Source organism: Cornus florida, unplaced genomic scaffold, assembly GCF_030987335.1.
Source record: "Cornus florida cultivar Cherokee Brave unplaced genomic scaffold, ASM3098733v1 CherokeeBrave_3.0.0_Hap2_Chr09, whole genome shotgun sequence".
Taxonomy (NCBI): Eukaryota; Viridiplantae; Streptophyta; class Magnoliopsida; order Cornales; family Cornaceae; genus Cornus; species Cornus florida.
Window position 1 is genome coordinate 68,495,732 of NW_026775579.1, and position 24,451 is coordinate 68,520,182.

General features: G+C 33.4%; 2 protein-coding genes across 2 annotated transcripts; both read left to right on the plus strand.

Moving 5' to 3' along the window:
* Nucleotides 1-7,233: 7,233 nt before the first annotated feature.
* Nucleotides 7,234-8,364, plus strand: LOC132272779 (transcription termination factor MTERF6, chloroplastic/mitochondrial-like). Its single transcript, XM_059773871.1, has one exon. It carries the CDS (start codon nt 7,234-7,236, stop codon nt 8,362-8,364), a length of 1,131 nt encoding a protein of 376 aa, XP_059629854.1.
* Nucleotides 8,365-17,470: 9,106 nt separating this feature from the next.
* Nucleotides 17,471-18,454, plus strand: LOC132272780 (uncharacterized). The gene has a single exon (XM_059773872.1). The coding sequence runs from the start codon at nt 17,471-17,473 to the stop codon at nt 18,452-18,454; it is 984 nt and encodes a 327-aa protein (XP_059629855.1).
* Nucleotides 18,455-24,451: the final 5,997 nt, after the last annotated feature.

The window sequence follows — 24,451 nt, forward strand, 5'->3', positions numbered from 1 at the left end:
AAAAAGTTTCTATAAAACTCTAACACAAATTACTTATTTATCTATTTATTATGAGTTTTTTTTTAATAAAAGTAAATCTAATTAGAGAAAAAATATTAAAATAAAAAATATTTATTAATTGATATAAAAAGTTTTTTAAAGAGTTTATATTAAACTCTAACACAAATTACCTATTTATTTAGTTATTATAAGTTTTTTAATAAAAGAAAATCTAATTAGACAAGAATTATTAATATAAAAAATATTTTTTAATTAATATAAAAAATAAAATAATTTGTCTAATCCTCTACCACAAATTACCTTTTATTATGAGTTTTTTTTTTTTTTTTTTAATAAAAGCTAATCTAATTAGACAAGAATTATTAAATTAAAAAATATTTATTATTTCATATAAAAAGAGTTTTAAAAATATTTTCTATAAAACTCTAACACGTATTATCTATTTATTATGAGTTTTTTTTAATAAAAAAAATATAATTAAACAATAATATATTTCAAGAAAATAAAAATTTTCTATAAAATCTATCACAAATTAGCTAACTCTAAAATCTACCAAATAAATTCAAATTAACCTATTTAACTATTTATTATTATGAATATTTTAACAAAAAAAATCTAATTAGGCTAGAATTATTTATATAAAAAATATTTATTAATTGATACATAAAATAAATTAATTTTTCTAAAACTTTTCCACAATTTAGCTTTTATTACGAGTTTCTTAATAAAATGAAATCAAATTAGAAAAGGATATATTTAAAGAAAATAAAATAATTTCTATAAAAACCTATCACAAATTACCTATTTTTTAAAAAAAACTCTACCATAAATTAGCATTATTATGAGTTTTTAATAAAAAGAAATCTAATTAGACAAATATTATGAATATAGAAAATTATTTATCAATTAATATAAAAAGAGGTTTTCAAGGAGTTTTTATGAAACTCTAACACAAATTACCTATTTATCTATTTTTAATGAGTTTTTAACAAAAAGAAATCTAATTAGACAAGAATTATTAATATAAAAAATATTTATTAATTGATATAAAATGAGTTTTTAAAAGAGTTTCTATTAAACTCTAACACAAATTACCTATTTATTATAAAATATTTATTAATTGATATAAAGAGAGAAAATTAGAGGGGCATAGACCCAGAATTACAAAAGAGTTTCAGTATTTATTTATTTATATAAAAATTATTTATTAAATGCGCAAAGAGTTTCAGTATTTTAGTATTTATTTATTTGTCTAAAAAATATTTAGTAATTGATATGAAAAGAGTTTTTTTTTTTTTAAAAAAAAAAAAAAAAAAAAATCTACCTAATAAAATTCAAAGTAATCTATTTATCTATTTATTATTATGAATTTTTTAATAGAAGAAAATCTAAAGTTTCAGTATTTATTTATTTATATAAAAATTATTTATTAAATGTGCAATGAATTTCAGTATTTATTTATTTATATAAAAAATATTTATTAATTGATATGAAAAGAGTTTTGAAAAAAAAAACCCTCTATAAAACTCTAAAATCTACCTAATAAAATTCAAATTAACCTAATTATCTATTTATTTTTACTACTTGCATGAGCAGGTAGTCTGTTGTTATGCTGTATACTAGCTGTTTACTTTTATGTCTTGTTTTGACATTGCATGTTGTTCCAGCTTGGTTGGTAGAGATTAATGCCAGGGCATTGTCTCTTGGGGTTTGTCGTATCCCTTGGATATATTCTTGTTTTGCAGAGTTTCTTCCTTGGATAGGAGAAATCTATTCTGTAAGGAACCCACGACGGGAACCTTCTTGTCCTTTTTATCGGTTTGGTTGTTTCGAGACCTTAGTCTGACGGTTGATATGAGTAAGGCTCATGTGAGCGTAGAATCGCAGTCTTTGTCTGGTCGAATGAGACGCAGGTCTAGGAGGCGCCGTTTCATTTCCTTTTTCCTTCGTGGCTTTACGACGTGGTCGGGAAGCGTCCGGGGTGTTGGTTTCGTGGTGACCTCGATGTGATGACGTCATTGGGGTCTTGTTTCTAGTGTCATGGGATGATGAGTTTGGGTCGACTCCAATCCTTCCTTGGGAAATTGGGAGGTTTGTCTTCGTGAGCCTCACGGCGAGGTTCTTGCATTTTGCCTTCTTAGGGTGATGGTTTCGGAATTTGGATAGGTGTGTTGACCTAGGATCTTTCTTGTGTTGCCTCGGATAGCTCTTACGAGCTACTATTGGGGTGTGAGTGGTTTCGTGTAATTAATTGCATCCTTGTCATTTAAGACTTAGGGTAGTGTCTTAGGGTTCCGATAGAATTCTGTCCAGTTCTCATCGAACTCATTGCATCTTGAGTTGAGTTCTCTGTTGGTGTCTTGTAATGGCTAGTGTTGGAACTATCTATTGCGTCGTTGTTTTGTTTTGTGTGGCGTTAGGATTTCATCTTGGGTTTGAGTTAGTCTTGGGGAAGACTTGTGGACTCTTTGTTTTGGGAACCTTAGTGTTCATTCAAGGAGATGATTCATTTCCTCACGGTGAGAGATTGGACCCATACGGGTTTTTGGGATTCACTTTCAGTGAGTTCGTCCTTTTGAGAGGCATTTCATCCCTTCTTGCTTTTGACCTGTGGGATTGTTATTTGCATAGTCCTTTCTTCATGTTTGTATGCCTTGTTGTTTTGAGCATGCCTTATAAACATGTTTAGGATACATGACTACCTGGTAGTTATGTGATAATATAGATAATGTGTTTTTCATTTACTATATCTGTTTAGCATGCTAGCGTCATAGACAATGTGTAGCGTGTCCTTGATGCTTGACCCCTATTTGATAAGTAGCATTTTTTATTACCCTAGTACACTATGTGTTTAGTTATATGATGTGATCTGCTATATATGATGTGATTTTATGAGTCATGACATGATCGTCTTATATATGTATGTCTTATAACTACTTATTTTTATATAGTTTATGTTTTTTTTTCCATTCCTATTCTATGCCTAGGGTTGTGTGACCTTTGTTGTCGAGATTGTGTGTGTGAGCTTGATCCGGTGTCTGGATTCCTAGGCGTAGCCTTGTAGTAGGTCAGCCTTAGGACGACGTGGAGGATTTTGGGTTATTTACCTTGTTGGGAGTCGTTGTGACTAGGACGGTGGTGATGTTGTTTGATTTCGTAAAGTCCGATCCATTGGCTTAAGGGCACAGACTTGTCAGGCTTTGTATTCGTGACTAGTGTTGTTGACAACGGTGTTTTGAATCTTGGGCTTGTCAGTTTTCTAGTATTGAGGATTTGAGGACTTAAGCATAGCGGTACCTATGGCATTGTTGTCAGAGTTTTGGGATTGGCCAGGATGGTTTGGCTGGACATCTTTGGACCGTATCTCAACTCTCACAAAATGTCTGGTCTCCGTGGTGCTTTTGGTAATGATCGTTTTTTACATTGATGTCATTTGTATCGGTAGGTTTCATGGGTAAGCTTGTTTGGGGCAGGTGATGAATTAGGGTTTTATACTGTCATGCTATAGTACAAGTTGTGTGTGGTGGGCGAGTGCTAGTTGCCGTCGATGCCATCTTGCATTACCTAACTAGTAATGTAAGTGTGGGCGGGCACTAAACGCTGTCGATGCTACCGCACCTTGAGTACGTTGTGGGCGGGTTCTAGTCGCTATTCGTACTGCCATGTTGCTTCTGGTCGTGTTTCTGGTTTCAATGTGTTGTTGCCTTGGTCTCCTTGGGTCATTGACATTGGGTTGTATGTCAATTTGTTAGGAGGAGTTGTCTTTCGGTTACATATCTCCTTATGGTCAGAGGCTTCTGGAGTTGTTCTCTAGTGTTTTATGATTTCTTTCTCGGTGTGACCTTGTGTTCGGTCCTTTTTCGGTTCTTCTAGTGATGTTCCAAATTTCGGGGACGAAATTTCCTTAAGAAGGGTAAGTTGTAATGACCCGGTCATTTTCCTTCCTTTCCTTTTTCTCAGATTTTTACAGATAAATTTTTTTAGTTGAATTTTCTTTTCTGAGTTCGGTTACTCATCACTTAGTGTCGTCTTGAGTGCTCGGAAATGGTTTCTGAGACTCTTTCCTTCGGATTGACAATTTCCTTAAAAGACTGCGTTTTTTTTTTTCTTCAGTTTTTTCGTTTTTCGACACTATACACTTTTTGTCTTTCTCTCAATTTGTCACTTTGTTGGCGTAACCTCACTTTTCGTGTTCGGAGTTGAGTTTTGACTTCACGAGTTTTCATTCCAGTTGATTTCCTCGAAATGCATAACTTTACTTTTGGAGAAAAGCTCGCCCTCCCGCAGGGGCGTGGATGAAAGGTTTTTTCAGAAATATTGATGTTTCTTAGGGTATTTTTCATAAATATATTTTAAGGATATTTTATTTCAGGGGTTTTTAAGAAAATATTATTTTTATTCTGAGTAATTTTGTAGTTATCCCTTTTTGTAGGGGCCATTGTGCAATTAACAAAAGTTATTACAAAATGCCTCGTTTTGAGCCTAGATTCTGTACGGGATTCATTTTCACTTTTCGTCGAGTCGTGTATTCTTAGGATTGTCTTCTGGTTATTCCTTGCAGTTTTCGGGGGCCCTGGTTGCCACCGAACTTGTTCGGGGCATATCTCTCTGCACGGAACTCAGTTTTCAATACCGTTTTATCCGTTGCTCTTTTTTTTTTCCGGTTCTTTTTCATTCACGGTGTTTTACCTTTTGAGCACGTATGCATAAATTCCACCTTTTCAAACCCGTTGGGACCCATTCGAGGCACTTTTTGAGATTTTCTATAAATGGGTTTGAGAGCAAAGAAGCTTTCACTGTGTGTCCGTGAATGGCTATGTCGAGACCCAATTTCATGGGGTTTGAAGCTTTTCGCTACAGTTTAGTTCATATTGCTTCAGTCTTGGAACAGTTTCATGGAGCTTCGAGAGACCTAGTTCATCACCAGTGCATCAAGACCCAGGTTCATGTGGTTTGTTGGGTCTTATGGGTATGGGTGCTTGCCTGGTGGTTGTGGTTTTGAGGTGGAGAATGAGGTTTGATAGGGGCATTTTTGGAAGAGTAAAAAGGTAAAATGGGCATTATATTAATTGGGGGGTGTTTTTGCACAAATTAAAAAAAATAGGGGTATTTTTTACACCTTTTTAAATAAGGGATAAAAATGTTATGAAAAGTTTACACATATTCCAAAAAAGAAATATATTATGTATACACAATATAAAGGACAAGCTCAAAAGAGGCTTTGGTTGTTCCGGGTGTGAAGAAGGTCACGTGTGAATAGGTTTTTTATTTTCTATTTTGAACTTTTGTATGTCCATGTATTAGTAGTACAAAAATTAAATTGCAATGATAAAGCAGGTGTGGTGATAAAAAAAAAAAAAACAAAAGAGAGAAAAAGAAAAAAAGAAATTGGTTTAGATCCAAGCCACAATAGTGAAACCTAGTCATTACAGGCGTTTCCCATTATTAGTTGTGATCAATTTGTTTGAAATTATCAATTTAGGCCAAAAGTGCAATTGCGCGCAACATTACATCCTATCCTTTGTTAGCTAGGTATATATATATATATATATATTATATGGGTTGGTAATTCTTAGGTGGTAGGCAACTTGACATTAAGAGATTAATTAAATTTAACCCACACACAACAATTTTCCCATATAACAAGACCCCAAGTGAAAATTAGAAGTAAAAATAAGTTGGATGTTGTCGTTCTTTTAGAAGATTTGTGTGTATTGATGATAAAAATTTTGATACCTATTTGGCCTTAACATCCATTAGCTATTGTTAGAAATTTTAAAAGTCCCCTTAACATCCATTAGCTTTTCTTCTCTATCCGCCTCGAATTCTTTATCAAGAACTTGACAATACTTGATTTTTTCTTTTCTCCTCTTTTCTATTAGTCTCAAAGCCTTTACTTGAGGGTGAGAGTTAAAGACCCCAAACCACTGGGACAAAAGAAGACTGGTAAAAAAATGTATGTTTTTTTCTTTTTTAACCAAGAAGCTATCAATTTGACCTAGATCTTATAAGGTTGCCACAATTACCCCTTAGGAACTTAAGGTCCTCGTGGGCCACACTTTTGGTTAGGCTCCAACTTTGATACCATTTGTAATGGCCCATTCTACCACATGGTATGATACTATGTGCTTTGAGTCTAAACTTGCATGATTTTGTTATTGAATTTTTACTCAAAAAAAACTTCATACCATTTGGAGATAATATCAACATATATAAATACTTCACTTTCACCCAAGAATGACTTAAATGCAGCAGTCCTAATGATCACATTCAATGCTATTAAACTAGTGGTCTTCATAAATAATTAATTGCAACAAGTAAAACACTTTCATACTGATGGGTTCTACTTTAATGTATGATGCACCATATATGATGATTTTATTCGTAAGATTAGTGCATATCATATCATATAAAAGGAGATTGAATATCCTCCTATTCTCTGCATCATTCAGTTTATAAAAATGACGTAGTTTAAATCGAGTGCACAAAAAATTGGTGGAACTCAAGAACCGATTAGAACCGAACCTGTGCTTCGGTTCCGATTCCTCACTAGTCCGGTTCTAGTTCAAATTTTGTGGAACTGTTGAATAACGGTTCATTTTTAATTCCAAACCCTTTGAAACCGAACCAAACCGAACCGGATGTATTATTTTTTAAATTATATAATTACAATGAATAATGATTAAGGGATACTGATATCCCTCCCATACTGAATGTTCCATCCTCATTTGGGCTTGTTATTAGGCTTTTATACACATATAGGCCTAGTTTGGATCCATCCTTGTATTTATGTCATTGCTTTTTTATTAGCCTCCAGTTTAGGCTTCTGGCTAATTAGCCCAATCCACACTTTTTGCCGACTAAGAGGATCCATATATGCTTAATTGTGGAGGCAGCGTTCGGGTTTACCTAATCGGTCCATATTTATCCAAACCTCCTTCTTTAAACTTCGTGCCGTTGTAGAGCGAGAGAGGTTGATGGGCCTAATTATTACTTGGCCCATTGAGCTTTGCTACTTACACCCAGTCAGCTAAAGGCCCAATAATTTCTTTTTTATTTGGAAATGAGCCTAAACTGGAGAGCTCGACCTAGGTTTAGGGCACACTGTGCTTTGAGAATCAGAGAGAGAGATCACTGCAAATCGACGAAGCTCCCCACTTTACAGGCAAGTACTCATCTCTACACTCTTCGCTTTGATTGATAGCATATTATATGTGTGTGCATCTTCAAGAAATGAGGACTATTTATATCTGCAAAAGTCTCATCTCACTCTCTCTCAACAACACTTCACATCTCAACAAAACCCCAATCTCTCTTCTCTCTCAACTCTTCATCTCTTCCTCTCCAGAAACCCCCATTGCGGTGGCCGATTACTTGATTGATAGACACAAATTTTCTGCTGAAACTGCTTCGAAAGTCTCTTCCGCCGTAAAGTATGTGAAAAGGCCCGAAAAGACCGATTCCATTCTTTCATTTCTCCAGGAAAGTGGTTTTGCGGATACCCATCTCGAGCTTCTCATCAAACGCATGCCTAGAGTTCTCTCCGCAAATCTTGAGCGCTCCATCAAACCCAAATTCAAGTTTTTTCAAGACTTGGGTTTTTCTTCTAGCGATGTTGTGAAAATGGTTTCGTCTCACCCACGGATTCTAGCTAGTAGCGTTGATAATCGGCTTGGCCCGTCAATTTTAGCATTGAAGAGTGTTTTGGGTTCAAATATGGATGTGCCTATGGTTTTAAAGAAATGTGGGAGGCTTTTGGGGCATGATTTGGCGAAAACTGTTATACCCAATATTGAATTTATGAAGAGTTGTGGTATTAGTTCGTCGCAAATAACCCACCATGTCTGTAATTTCGCAAGATTATTCTTGCGTAAACCGACGAGTATTAGAGAATATGTCAAGAGGGTTGATGAGATGGGTTTTAACAGGAAATCTAAGTTGTTTATTGAAGCGATTCGGGTTATTAGTTCTATGACTAAAGAGAATTGGGAGTTGAAATTGGAGGTGTTTAAGAGTTTGGGGTTTTCGGAAGATGACATTTTGTCAGTTTTTAGGACACAGCCTCAGGCTTTTCGTAAGTCAGAGAGGAAAATTAGGGCGATAACTCAGCTTTTGCTTAGCACGGGCAAATGTGATATCTCATTTGTTGTTAAAAACCCAGAATTTCTTGGTTACAGTGTTGAGAATAGGCTTAAGCCACGGTTAAGAGTTGTGGAGGTATTGGAAAGCAGGAATTTGCTTCTTAAAAAGCCTAGTTTGGCAAATGTATGCAAGATGAGTAATAAGAAGTTCTTTGAGAAATATGTACTCCCATTTTCAAATGAAGTTGGCCAATTATTTGTGGTTAACAAGCCCCCTCATTGAATGCATAAATATGTGCTTAAGATCATGACATCTTTTGGGACTAAATGATTTAATGCTTGGCGGCATAGCATGGCAGGTAAGTAGTCACTATGTTCTTCTATCCACATGGTGTACTACTGAGAATAACATAGATTAATTTTCCAGCTGCCTGTATAATTTCAAATGTGTTGAAATATATCCTTAATTTAACATTTCTTTTTTCTTTTTTCAAAATTTCAATTGAGGCATCATGTTGAATAATCCTAATAGGTATTATATCTTGCTCAAGCTTTCTCATTTTGTGTGAGGCAATGATAATGGCCGTGATTTTATCCTTCACATATAATTTGTTATTGTGTAGAATTGTATGCTATTATAAGTTTTGTAACATTGGTACTTACAGTAGTCATGTATGTCTATAAGAATTATTAATTGTTAATGACATCCCTTTTTGTCCATAATAAATGATGATATGCAGGGGCATTAAAGTATTTTTCTTCAAAGTTTAGATCTTTCTCAAATTGTTAAATAGTCATGAACCATGAGTCATTTGGTGATTCAATTAATCAATTGTAATGAAACCCTTTCTCTATAGTAGTGATCTTTATTCCGCCATTGTTAACTCATGATTATGGATAGATATTCTAAAGGGGAAATTTGAATTTAGTGATCAAACCTAAACAATATTATTCTAGGATGACATCAAAGTCAAGAATAGGTGAATAGTCACTAAAATTAAAACTTAAATGCTAAAAAAGTAATAAGTGACTATGTAATGAAAAATTATATAAATATCCTTCTTATAATAAAATATTTTATAATTAGACAAATCCACTATTTCGTTTCTTGACTATCTTTTTTTCTTTTTTTAAGTTTAGTCCAAAACTCCATTGATTATGGTTTCAGAGACAATAGGCTCACAACGGGCCTGCTTATATATATTCCATGAGCTAATCAAATTAGATCAAACATTAGGCCCACAACTCTACACTTTGAGTGATCCCCTCTCCCGTTATTCAAATTTTCATAGTTCCATTAATGTGGAGAGGGTTGAAGTTAGATAAAACAACCATAAAGAAGTCTCTTTTATTTTTTTTTTATATTTTTCGGTCAACTGCAAACTGTAAAAAGAAGAATTAATAAGGAAGGAGACAGAGGAGGATGACCCCAAAAGAGTTATAAGGGGCAATTTACTTCGCTTCGAACAAATTTACAAATTTTGATAAACAATCAAGTATTTTTGACTAAATTAATATCATTTAGTCACTTATTTGTAATTAAGTTTTAAATTTGATCACTATTCATCTTTTCATGAGTTTAAGGTCACTATAAAGCAATTTTGGTCACCAAAATCTAATTTTTCCTATTCTAAAATCCATGATAATTGTTCTATTTTTATTTACTCTATATTATTTCCGCGTATTAGTTGTTTTTTTTAATTTAACAATTAAAAGGATTATTTTTATTTACTCTATATTATTGCAGAGTGAGTGCAGCAGGCTACATGATAGGGTTTGGACCATAAATTTCTTCCACTACCACTGCACCTGCTAGATTCCCACCAATACCTTCAATTATATATGTTGTCATTAATTTGCCAGCTAAGGTTAGCATTTTTGTACTCTGCCACACCATTATTTGCAAGCATACTTATCGTAACTACTAGGACAAAAGAAGACAGGAAAAAAAAAATGTATATTTTTTCCTTTTTAACCAAGGAGCTATCAATTTGACCTGGATCATACAAGGTTGCTACAATTATCCCCTTAGGGACTTAAGGTCCTCGTGGGCCACACTTTTGGTTAGGGTCCGGCTTTGATACCACATGGTATGATATCATGTGCTTTGAGTCCAAGCCTGCATGATTTTGTTATTAGGTTTTTTACCAGAAAGACTTGGTACCATTTGGAGATACCACTAACAGATTTTGTTATTCGATTCCAGTTCCTCACTAGTCCGGTTCTAGTTCAAATTTTGTGAAATTGTTGAGTAACTATTTGTTTTCGGTTTCAGACCCTTTGAAACTTCGCATGTGGTTAGGTTTTTTATTTTTTATTTCGATCTCATGACCTATGTATGTCCATATATTAGTGGTACAAAAATTAAATTGCAATGATAAAACAGGTGTGGTGATAATTCAATTATGAAAAAAAAAAAAAAAAAAACAGGTGTGGTGATAATTTTTCGGGATAAAATAAAAATAATAATAATAAAAATAATAATAATAATAATAATAATAATAATAAAAAGGAGTTTTTTCCAAGCCACAATAGTGAAACCTAGTTATTACAGGCGTTTCCCATCATTACATGTGATCAATATGTTAGTAATTATCAATTCAGGCCAAAAGAGCAATTGGGCGCAACATTACATCCTATCTTGTTGTTAGCTAGGTATATATATATAATATGGGTTGGTAATTCTTAGGTGGTAGGGAACTTGACATTAAGAGATTAATTAAATTTAACCCCCAAAAACAATATTCCCATCTGCTTTTGATGATTACATTGGTAAAATGAAGTGTTTTAACTAATAAAATGATTTATTTTAGAATTTTACTTTTAATTTTAAATGAATTAAGTAAAATTTATCTATGTATGTCCATATATTAGTAATACAAAAATTAAATTGCAATGATAAAACAGGAGTGGTGATAATTAGTTATTAAAAAAAAGAAAAAAATAAAGAGACAGGATTTAGGTCCAAGCCACAACTAGTCATTACAGGCGTTTCCCATCATTACTTGTGATCAATTTGTTAGAAATTATCAATTCAGGCCAAATGAGCAATTGGGCGCAACATTAAATCCTATCCTTTTGTTAGCTAGGTAAATATATCTATTTACCCTATAAAAGTATATTCTATTTATATTTTTTATATACACTTTTTGGTAATAATATATAAGCGTCAATTTTTAAAAGCACAGTTTCTCACATTGCTTAAGACACCGTCAGTTTTATTTTTAGAATTTTTAAAAAACAAAAAACCCTATTTCTTCTACAAGGTTTGAAATCCAACATTACTTTTTTATTATACATTGTCGACTTCATTTTTTAGTTTTTTTCTTTTAAATTGTATAAGGGTCGGATTAACAGTTTTTACTCTCTTCTTTGGAAACTCAATTGAAAATTATATCAACCAAAAAAAGCAATAAGTTTTTTTAGGGTTCTATATGTGGCCTTGTCTATCTAACAAATAATTGTATTTGCAGATTTAAAGTCCACAGAATGTCCAAAAAAAGTACATCAAAAATTGTTGCACCAACATTGGAGCCTCTTGTAGAACAAGGGAGTCCCTCATCTACACTCAAAAGGCCTATACAACTGGCGAAATTCTCTTTTATATATTAAAAAAAAAAAATGATAATGTTTTTAATGAGTCACAATTTTTGAATTGATATAAAATAATATTAAAAAATCTAAGTATATATATAACTTTTGAGAAAATATATCACTACTCTAAGATTTAGACTAGAGATGGAGTCAATCTCTCTTCTTTTTTTCTTTTTTTCTTTTTTTTTTTTTTCAAATGACGATGGAGTCAATCTCTATTTTGCAAGATCTCCTAATTAACAAGAATTCTTCTTGGACTTGATGTTAATTGAAAACTAATACTTATTATGATGAGTCGTGTAATATTTATTCAAAGAGTTTGACTCTCACTCAAAATACAATTAAATATTTATATAACCTTTTCTTTTTTAAACGTGTCTCTCCACTTCCAACTATATTATTTAGTTTCCTCTCTTCTTAACTCTAAACTAATAAATTTTAAAATTTTATCATGGAAAATCATGAAATTTTTTAATTTATTTTTGTAAAATAGTTATTCTTTTTCTAATTATTTAATTTAAAATTAAAAAAAGAATGTTCCTAACTGTTTCAGCTTGTACCCAACAATGTGCTCTTTGGAAAAAGACTATGTTCTCATTTGCCGGTTGCCAAGAAGTTTTTGTCCTTTAAAAATCTGTAAATGGTAATACAATTATTTAGAAAAAATGAAAATATTAAAGATAAATATATTTATATGATACCGTCAATTTTACTTTTAGAATTTTTAAAAAAGAAAACAGTTTCCTTAATTTACACTTTTTGGTAATAATAACAATATATATTGAAAGGGTTGTTTCCGTTAAAAACGTATATGTTGCTTTCGATTACCCAATTTTCTCATTACATACGTGCTTAATACTACGACGTTAGTTTTATTTTAAGAATATTTCAGAAAACAAAATAATTTTCCTTTTTGTTTCTCTTCTTTTTTAAAAAAAAATAAATAAATAAATACTTCATGTTTTTCCATAGATTCGAAACAATAGCAATCAAATTGACACGTCTTCTTCTGAAGAACATTATATAATCCGCAGATTGGATCTTGCCTCTCTCATTCTACCTCTCTCACTTTTTCTACCCATCTTTCTTTCAACATTTACCATTTAACTCTATTTCAAAGCATACCCAGAAAGTCAATATTTTTGGTTGAAGCCCATAACTCAAGGCCTATGTTTTAGCTAAAGGTATGTTTCAATATGTATTTTGTGTTATTTATATTTTTGTTTTTGAGGAAACAGTGTTAAAAAAAGTTTTTCCTATTTTGTTTCTTAATTATCTGAAGTTTGTTGTCCATAATCCAAATTCATCATGGTGTTCTCATTCTCTTGTTGTGCTAATATGCTTATTGTTTAATATGTGTGTGTATATATATGCTATACTATCTGAAGAATACAGATCATGAATTCCCTATCATGTATGCCCTCGGTTAAGAGTTCTACTTTTATATATATATATATATCGCTTGAACAAGAATGAGAGACAAATTTCCTTTTTTTTCAAAAAAAAAAAAAAAGGGAAGATAAAAACAACTGGTAGTTTTAAAGTACAATTGATTCCTTGTTCATTTCTAAACCTTGAGGTAGATTATACTATAAAATACAATTGATTTAATTAAAAATCATTTTAATATATATGACTTTTCATTAGAGTTGTCTTAAAGAGTTGTTGAACACTTTTTTCCTTTTCTTTTCTTTTTTATAATACACTATAGTTTTATATATTTAATTTAAAACCAAGAGATGTTGGACATAAATTTTCATTTTAAAAGAAAAATAACCTTATTTTTTTAATTAATTCATTGTTCCTTTCTAAACCTTCATGTCATCAGACGAACTCTCTTTATCTTTTCTTAAAACCATTTTTATATTCCTCCAAAATCTAAATAAAGTCTAACAAGATGCAGTTGAAATCGTTGTTATAATTGAAAGGTACAAATTGTATAAAAAGTCAATGTTAATTATTTATATTATTGATTTCTTATTTACTTATCAAAAAATATATATATTATTGATTTCTTATTTAAATTTTTTTTTAAGTATTATTGATTTCTTGTTACTATATATTTGTGTGCTTATAAGAAGCATTCACTTTTCTTGATATATAAAATATAAATAACTTCAAAAAACCCTAAATGTTAATCAATTTAGTAGATGTTGTTAGCCTGTTGAGTGATACTGTAATACTATCATGATGTATCATGTTTTTCTTTTTTTATTGACACTTTTTCTTTCTCTATTTTCTTTTGTCACTCTTTTACAAAAATAGCCATTTATTTTTATTCTTAAAAAGTATCGTACCTCATTTCAATCAACAAAATCCTTTATTCCTGATTTTTTTATTTTGTGGGTCATTTAATACACTACTTAAGTGATACAAATTTATACCTATTTTTATTTCTAAGAGTTCTGATTTTATTTTCCTAATTTCAACATATCATTTTCTTTTCCATATCATTAATGATTAACTTTGGCATTTTTTCCCTAGAATTTTCGTCAATTATCTTAAATTACTTTATGCTTACTTATTATGTCAATGAGACACGGAAGTTTCATCAATCTCATTATATGCATGAACCGTAAATCTATTATTTTTTTAAATACTAACCTAATTATGTTTATATCATGGACGTATGCAAGTTGAACAAAGTACAATGCTAATTTCAAATAAAAGGGGGGAGAAAATTTATAAGTGAGTGAAAAATTTATATCTCGCTTTTAGTTAATAAAAATTCTTCTATTATGTTGACTTATGTGTAATTTTTTTTTTTTTTTTTGCATTAAATATTAATTAAAGTATTTATTAAGGTCTTGAATAATTTATTTTTCCTTAACATTAAAACCACTTTCATATTTTATTTCAATGAATATATAGAATGCATAAAAGCAAGTAATTAGAAAAAAATATATATCATCATCATTGTATGGTATTTAGAAATTAAATGCGCTATCTAGAGCGATTGCTCTTTATGCCTTCTCCTGATAAGCCAGGGAAGCAAGGAGTCACAAATGACTCTCTAAAAGTCAACTTTACAAGCTCTATTTCTCTTAGAACATTAGTAGGTTCTTCAGAGCTTACTCATCATCCCTTATCAATGAATATGAATAAGACTGCTCATATGGGTCCGTTTTTTAATAGTGTAAGTAGTAAGCTATGGCTTTTCCCTCTTTATGGAAATCTCTCATATTTTTTTTACATTATCAAAACATACTAGAAGGGTCAGTTTTATGTTAACTCGATAGAAAGCCTATATCCCATGGTTCCCTTTTTGGAGTGCCTCTGTCAATTCCATCATGGATGAGGTTCGATCTGTAAGCAGCCTATACCGTTCAGTTAGACACGTAGATTTTATATAAAAACACAACTTAATATATTTTATATTTTCTACTATTAGATGTAACAAGATCATGAGATCATCTTTTCCATCCTAGCTCGTGCTGCTTTCTATAAAGCACAGCTTGTGCTTCCCTCTACTCGCAACTGAGCTAACATTGGTATCATACCAAAAAGTAAACTGTAATTGTAATGGGGCTTCAAAATTATCTCCTCATAGCCCTACTCAGCCTTGAAAGTGCAGTGACAAGTAATGCAACATTTTTACGAAGAAACAGCATTTCTTTGTGCATCAAATTTCTGAAACCTCTAATTTTTTGGAAGGGTATAAAACTTCAAATCCATCTTTTTTCGACTTGATCTTTTGAATAACCAAATAGATTATTAGTATTCAAGGTTTAGTTGACATAGAGACATTATTTAATTTATTTTTCTTGATATCGGATGTAAACTGGGTTGCAAATTTAATTTGTTCCTGTTCTGTTTCGTTTTTCCTTATGTTTCTTATCTTTTTATTAAGAACCTACAATCAATAGAATCTCTAGAAAGGCCATACATTTTTTTAAAAAAAATTAATGTATAAAATTCTAATTCATGACTTTTCTCAACTCTTCTTAGCAGCAAATTAAGAGAATATTAGTGATCATAGTTTAGTTGACACGGATACATCTATTTTTCTTAATATTGTATGTGAGCTAGGTTGCAAATTTAAACCTTCAGTAACAATATTTAAAAAGTTTGAAACAAACCTCCACTTAAAAAGGAAACGGTCAATCTCTCAAGGAGGCACTATCACCAAATTCATTCTTCTAAAGTCACATCAATTGGTATTTCTCATAATATTTGATTCATTTTATGTTAAAGTAAAAAATATATTATTTTTTTATGCGGTCATGTAGAACACATATCACATGATTAGTTTAATTTGCTTGAAATTGTGTAAATCCTAAACACTAAGAAACCAACTATTTTTGAAAGATTGTATTGGTTTAATAAAAAAAGGGCAGTGTGAATATGTGTATTTGAGGGGGAAAAAAATTCCCTTTTTTTTTTTGCATGCTTTGACAACAAATTTATGAATTTTCATTTTTATTTTGTTGACTATGTATATATTGTATATTGCACCTCTTTATTTCTTAATTAACTTTATATGCAATACTTTTGTAATGATACAACTCATTCATTTTAATTAATTTATTTATATATACATATTTGTTTTTTTTTTTTTTTTTTTTATCATTATACATATTAGTTTTAATTACGTGCAATTGCACGTACGATTTTCTAGTATATATATATATATATATATATATATATATAGTATGGGTTGGTAATTCTTAGGTGGTAGGCAACTTGACATTAAGAGATTAATTAAATTTAACCCCACACAACAATTTTCCCATAGCTATTGAAATAAAAAATGATACCTATTTGGCCTTAACATCCATTACCTATTGTTTGAAATTTTAAAAGCCCCCTTAAAAACAATACCTGGTTTTTCTTTTCTTTTCTTCTCTATTCGTCTCAAATTCTTTATTTGACAATACTTGATTTTTTCTATTCTCTTTTTCTCTATCAAGTCTTGAAACCTTTCCTTAGGGGACTTCAGAGTTAAAGACCCCAAACCACTAGGACAAAAGAAGACGGATAAAAAAATGTATATTTTTTCCTTTTTAACCAAGGAGCTATCAATTTGACCGGGATCATACAAGGTTGCTACAATTACCCCCTTAGGGATTAAGGTCCTCGTGGGCCACACTTTTAGTTAGGCTCTGGCTTTGATACCACATGGTATGATATCATGTGCTTTGAGTCCAAGCCTACATGATTTTGTTATTGGATTTTTACCCAAAAAGACTTGGTACCATTTGGAGATAGCACTAACAAATTTTGTTTTTCGATTCCGGTTCCTCACTAGTCCGGTTCTAGTTCAAAATTTGTGAAACCGTTGAGTAACGATTTGTTTCGGTTTCAGACCCTTTAAAACTTAGCCGAACCGAACCATTCTTGTATTTATGTCATTGCTTTTTTATTAGCTTCCAGTTTAGGCTTTTGGCTAATTAGCCCAATCCACTTTTTACTGGCTAAGAGGAACCATATGTGCTTTATTGTGGAGGTAATGCTCGGGGTTGTCGTCCATATTATCCAACCTCCGGGAAGGTGAGTGTAATTTAGACTTCGTTGTAGAATGCGGGAGTGATTGATGGGCCTAATTATTACTTGGCCCATTGAGCTTTCCTTCTTATACCCAATCAGCTAAAGGCCCAATAATTTCTTTTTTATTTGGAAATGAGCCTACCTTACAGAGCTCGAACTAGGCTTAGGGCACACTGTTCTTTGAGAATCAGAGAGAGAGAGAGAGCTCACCACAAATCTACGAAGCTCCACACTTCACAGGCAAGTACTCATCTCTACACTCTTCGGTTTGATTGATAGCATATTATATGTGTGTGTGTTTTCAAGAAATGAGGACTATTTATATCTGCAAAAGTCTTATCTCTCTTTCTCTCAAGAACACTTCACATCTAAACAAAACCCCAATATCTCTTCTCTCTCTACTCTTCATCTCTTCCTCTCCAGAAACCCCCATTACGGTGGCCTATTACTTGATTGATAGACACAAATTTTCTGTTGAAATTGCTTTGAAAGTCTCTTCCGTCGTAAAGTATGTGAAAAGGCCCGAAGAGACCGATTCGATTCTTTCATTTCTCCAGGAAAGTGGTTTTGCGGATACCCATCTCGAGCTTCTCATCAAACGCATGCCTGAAATTCTCTCTTCAAATCTTGAGCGCACCATCAAACCCAAATTCAAGTTTTTTCAAGACTTGGGTTTTTCTTCTGGCGATGTTGTGGAAATTGTTTCGTCTCACCCATGGATTTTAAGTACTAGTGTTGATAAACGGCTTGGCCCGTCGATTTTAGTATTGAAGAGTGTTTTTGGTTCGAATATGGATGTGTATGGGCTTTTAAAGAGACATGGGGGGTATTTGAAGAATGATTTGGCGAAAACTATGCTACCCAATATTGAATTTATGAAGAATTGTGGTATTAGTTTGTCGCAAATAACCCGATGTGTCTACAACTGCCCAAGATTTTTCTTGAATAAACCGACGAGAATTAGAGAAAATGTGAAGAGGGTTGAGGAGTTGGGCTTTGACACGAAGTCTAAGATGTTTCTTTGTGCAATTCGGACTATTAGTTCGATGAGTATAGAGAAATGGGAGTTGAAATTGGAGGTCTTTAAGAGTTTGGGATTTTCGGAAGATGACATTTTGTCCACTTTTAGGAGACAGCCTCAGGTTTTTGCTGGGTCAGAGAAGAAAATTAAAGTGATAACACAGCTTTTACTTAGCACGGGCAAATGTGATATCTCATATGTTGTTAATAACCCATTCTTTCTTGCCCTCAGTGTTGAGAATAACCTTAAGCCACGGCTAAGAGTTCTGTAGGTTTTGGAAAGTAGGAATTTGCTCCTTAAAAAGCCTAGTTTGGCAAATGTATGCAAGATGAGTGATAAGAAGTTCTTTGAAATATGTACTCCCATATTCAAATGAAGTTGGCCAGATATTTGTGGTTAACAAGCCCCCTCGTTGAAAGCATAAATATGTGCTTAAGATCATGACATCTTTTGGGACTTAGCATGGCAGGTAAGTAGGTACTATTTTCTTCTATCCATATGGTGTACCACTGAGAAAACCATAGATTAATTTTCCAGCTGGCAGTATAATTTCAAATGTGTTGAAATCTATGAAGCACGGACACGTGTTGTAGGGCTGACGTACCAGTGTCGGACACGTGTCCGTGTCGGACACGCATATCCCAGCCTCGGACACGTGTCCGACACGGATCTGCCGGTGTCCTATTTTTTTATTCATTTTTTCACACTGGACACGCTATAAGACACTGCCGAGACACGCCGGAGGACACGACTGTACACCGGAGGACACTGATGTAGGAAACGACAGTTCCTAGGAAGCACGGACACTCCAAAATGGGCGAAGAATCCGTGTCCGACACGGACACGCGTCGGACACGGACACGCGTCGGACACGCCCCGACGGGTGTCGGACACGCCAAAAAACGTGTCTGGAATTTTTTTATTTTTTTTAATTTTCGGACACGGCACGGACGCGGCTCGGACAGCTTGGACACGGCTCGGACATGGTTCGGACACGGCTCGGACATGGCTCGGACACACTTTTCTAGATTTTTTTTTTTTTTTTTTTTAATTTTTAATGCTGATATGCTAATTTTTTTTTTTTTTTTTTTAAAATTTTTAATGCTGATATGTTCTATTTTTTGTTTTGTACTACCCTAAAGATGCTGATATATATATATACTAACCTAAAGATGCCACAATTCGCCGTGTCCGTGTCCTAAAGATGCTGATATATATATATATACTAACATATCAGTGATATATATATATATATATATATATATATATATATATATTCCAACCTAAACATGTCAGTGTTTTTTTAAAAAAACCTAAACATGTCAGTGTTTTTTTAAAAAAATTATTAATGCTGATATATATATATATATATATATATATATATATATATATATATATATATATATATATATATACTATTCGTCGTGTCCGTGTCCTAATTTTTTTAGATTTGCCGTGTCGCCGTATCCGTGTCGTGTCGTATCCGTGTCCCGTATCCGTGTCCGTGCTTCTTAGGACAGTTCAGATTAATAATAAAAAAAAAATGGAAGGGATGAGAGAGAAATTGGAAAGGAGAGGGAAAATCAACAAAGAGATGATGATGAACTGATCATGCTCTGGTTGGTTATTGATGGAGGGGAAAGAAGATAGAAAGTTAAGAGAAGGAGGAGATGGCATCTGGCCTAGATTCCGATTCTGCTAGAGTCTCTCTCGTCTCACTGCGAACAGATCTAACCAAAGGCTTGATCGCCTTTTTCTTCCTCTGTCACTGAGTTTGGTTAATAAAAAAGGAATTCAATTTTAAAGAGAGAAAGAGTCAATTTCGAACAGATCTAACAAAAGGCTTGTTGCCTTTTTCTTCCTCTGTCAGTGAGTGATTATTGGTTAATAAAATAGAAAGATAAGATTGTGATCTTATCTTTCTGTGTTCGGTTACAAAGTTAACCTTATCTTTTGTGTTTGGTTATAAAGTTAAAACTATTCTAGTATTGATACAAATTCTAGTATTGGATATAAAGATATACTATGTATTTATTGTTTGAATTTTAATAGAATTTGAATTGGACTTAATATAAATGGATCATGTCTATATAGTGTAAATTAAAAATTAAGAGAAATTAAAATTTTATATATAATAAAAATATATATTATTATTTTATTACCGTATCCTTGCCGTGTCCGTGTCCTATTTTTTTGAAATTTGCCGTATCGCCGTGTCCGTGTCGTATTGTACCTGTGTCCCGTGTCGGTGTCCGTGCTTCATAGGTTGAAATATATCCTTAATTTAACTTTCTTCTTTTTTCTTTTTTCAAATTTTCAATTGAGGCATCATGTTGAATTATCCTGATAGGTAATAGATAATTAATGTGATCTTATTCTTCACATATAATTTTGTCATTGTGTAGAATTGTATGCTATTATAAGTTTTGTTTATCATGTACATTGGTACTTACACTAGCCATGTATGTCTGTAAGGATCTACCAATATAACCATGATTTGGGGAAGTAAGGTGCGGCTTCTTATTAGTTTAGCAGTAGGATAACTCCAACAAAAGGGAGCCTAGAGTACCTCCTCACACAGAAAATGTGACAGAACCCCCTTTTTAAGTGGAATATTTGATGTGAGAAATTGGTTGAAATTAAATTTTAAGGTTTTGTATTTTTTTACTATTATTATATTATAGTTGTGGTGGTGGTGGTGGTGGTGGTGGTGGTGATGGTGGTGGTAATAAAAGGAATTGCAAGTTGAACCTAATTTGACAAACAAAATGTGCAAAATTTTAGCTATTCTTTCATTCAATCAGGTGGAAAAAAACCTACTTTGGCAGAGCTTACACAGTCAAGATTTATTCTGGTAGGTTACACTGTTGATGAAATGGAAACATACATTTTTCATTTAATTTGTCCTTAAATACACTTGTGTATGCAGCTTCTATAATGAATTCTCCACATTTTACTTTGGAAGGTACTGAATTGAGCGATTAGACAGTGTGGTACAGCATTGTGCTGTTGCAGCGTCTGGTCCTGACTCTTAAGAGAAACACTTAAACAGACACACTGACTGGGACAGTGGCACAAAGAAGAGAATTTTATTCAAGCAGTTTTTAAGGAAGGACAAACACAGTTGATTCAAGCAGTTGAATACAATACTGCAAAACGTAAAGATATCTTTATATGTGGGGTGTGTCCTGTTTCTAAAATCATTGTCGTAGCTATAGTAGTGATCTTTATTTGCAATCCTCCTGAACTAAAAATGTCTTTGGGCAATGGTCTTTCTAAAATGCCCTCAACAAGAAACATGATGTGATGCTCACAAAACAGTATTCTCGTTCTTGACTCACCATACTTGGACGCATTTCTCTAGCCTTTGCTTGATGGGTTGAAAGAACATAGTACCTCCTCCACCAAGCAAAACTTATAATGTCAAACCACTGAAAATATTTTTGTGTAGTTTGAGAACTAGGAAAATCACTCACATAAGCACACAATCTGATAAAGAAGACATCAAGTAGTTCAATCATTTCCCACATAACAGAAGCCCAATGGACTAGACATCCCAAATAATTACTCCCTCCGTCCCATAAAAAGTGTCATATTAGGGGAACCGTGACTCACAACTTCTGAGTCATGATTCCCCAAACATGACACTTTTTATGAGACGGAGGGAGTAGTTGTAAAGCACAATTCGAAACAATCTGTTCCTTGGTAAAGTGTCTCGCACGAAATCTGGTACTTTTATTTGTTTGCTATTGCCCTGGTAACAGCTTGTCTCCTCCACCACTAAGCATAAGTTTACATCTTATATTCCCTCTCTAGATTGATTATCCCTACTCTGAAAAGAAGCCCAATGCTTCCTTCCTGCAACATGGGAAGAAAGATATTAAGTCTTAAAAAATGCATGCAGAAAAAGGGAAAATAAAATGTATAGTGACCTGAATCAGGTCTTGCAACCTTAATCCTTTGCCTTGATCATGAGTACCAATAGAGAACAACCTTGGCCAATCGCTTCATGGCTGCTCATGCCCGATGGTTTTTGTAATTGCCCTTTTGCTGCTTCCTCCCATAAATTTGCAGAAACTTCATACCTAATATGCTGAAAAATCCAAAATTACTGTCCATTGTTTCTTTATTGAAGTTATATGCTTTGGAATCCAAAATTACTGTCCATTGGCCAAAGAAATATACCATATCGGAAGCTAACTCTAGTAACTTAGGAGTGGAAGAAAACATGTAATAGACATTGAAATATATATTATATATATGTATAATATATTACTAGTATATTTATTATACTCACTTTCCTTCTTTCTTCCTTGATTTATTCCTTTTGTTTCCCATCTTTCCTTATATATATATGTATAATATATTATATGTATATTTATGTATAATATTTATATATTATATTCGGTTTCCTTTATTTCCTTCTTGATTTACTTCTTGGTATATTCCTTTTGTTTCCCTTCTTTTCTCCTTCATTTATTCCTTTTATTAACTTTATTTCCTATATATATTATGTATCAATATAATGTAAACATATATTATCAAATACTACAAGGAATAAAAGAAATTTAGGTGACTCTTAATCCATGGATGTAGGCCTTAGTGCTGAACCATGTATATGTTGTGTTATCTTTCTCTCTTCCATCTTCATATTTTATATGTTATATTTCCGCATCATAAACTTAACATGGTATCATAGCAACAATCCTAAATCGTTTGCACCATCACGGGCCGACGCTCCTGCAAAGTAGATCTGACTCGTGCATCACTGCCCATTGATCTCACTCGCTACACGCGCCCACGCGTTCCTCCTTCACCGATGGTAGTCAACCCTCCGAATCGGTGACCGATTCACCATAGTTTCAGTTCCAGTCACCGTTAGCAACACCTCTCATGCTGGCGACTTCATTCTTCCACTACAGCTACCATTTTTCTCTTTCCTTGGTTGGTTTCCACCACCCAAAAAAAAAAAATTTGGGTAGTGTTTGCCTTATTTTACTAGGTTTGTTTTTGGTGGGTTTCTTGGGTGAATTTGTGGTTTGTTGAAAAGAAAGAAAAAAAAAAAAAAAAAAAAAGGGGGGGGGGGGGGGGGGGGGGGTTGGGGGCCTTAGTTCTGGCCTTTTGTTGGTTTTGTTCCGGATCTTTTTCATTTCTCAAATGGATTACCCGGATGTCTCCTAATGTTGCTCCAGCCCATTTCTCGTCTTTGTTCCGGCCCATTTCTCGGCTTTGTTCCGACCCATTTCCCCGGCGTTGTTCCGACCCATTTCCCCGGCGTTGTTCCGACCTATTTCCCCGGCGTTGTTCCGGCATTTCTCGGATTTGCTCCAACTATTCCTCGACGTTGTTTCGGCTAGGGGTGCACAAAAGAATCGTGGAACCGTGAGAACCGAACCGGAATCGAAGCTTCGGTTCTGGTTCTCATGATTCTGGTTCCGAATTTAGGAACCGTGGGCATACGATTCCGATTCCAGCCTGTGGGAACCGGTAAGAACCGGAACCGTATATATATTATATATTTAATTTTATACTAAAGTGTAAACTGGGCTGGACTTTTTTTTTTTTTTTTTTTAGTTTTTTGCCCTAAATCTCAGATCTCTCAGTCCTCGCCTCCTCTCAATCTCTCTTCTAATCACGCCTCCATCTCTATTCGCTCGACTCTGAACGTGCCCTCTCTCTCTCTCTGCAACTGTAAACTACAAAATCTACAAGAATCAGAAGTTCAAAACCCATACATTTCGGATCTGTCTGCAAGAATCAAAAGTTCAAAACCTTAAAATCCATATCTTTCAGTTTCCATCGCCCGATGTTCCAGTTCGGGTTCGTAAGCTTCAGCAGCTGTCTCTTAACTCTCAGGCTAACCCCTCTCTCTCTGTGCAACTATCTCTTTCTCTGCAACTGTAAACTACAAAATCTATAAGAATCAGAAGTTCAAAACCTATATATTTCAGATCTGTCTGCAAGAATCAAAAGTTCAAAACCCATATCAGCAATTCTGCATATCATTTCAGATTGTTCAAAAAAATTAAAACCCATATCTTTCAGTTTCCATTGCCCGCTGTTCCAGTTCGGGTTCGCAAGCTTCAGCTATTGTCTCTCAACTCATGGTTAATGGTTCTCATGGAACTGAACCGAAACCGAACCGGTTCTACGGTTCGGTTCCAGTTTGGTTATAATCTATACGAGAACCGGTTCGGTTCTAATCTATACGGTTCCGGTTCCGGTTCCGGTTCCGTTTTTTAGGAACCGTTGTGAATGGTTCCGGTTC

Bases quoted from the DNA above. Each gene is read 5' to 3' on its own strand.
- LOC132272779 (XM_059773871.1), top strand. From the start codon at position 7,234: ATGAGGACTATTTATATCTGCAAAAGTCTCATCTCACTCTCTCTCAAC.
- LOC132272780 (XM_059773872.1), top strand. From the start codon at position 17,471: ATGAGGACTATTTATATCTGCAAAAGTCTTATCTCTCTTTCTCTCAAG.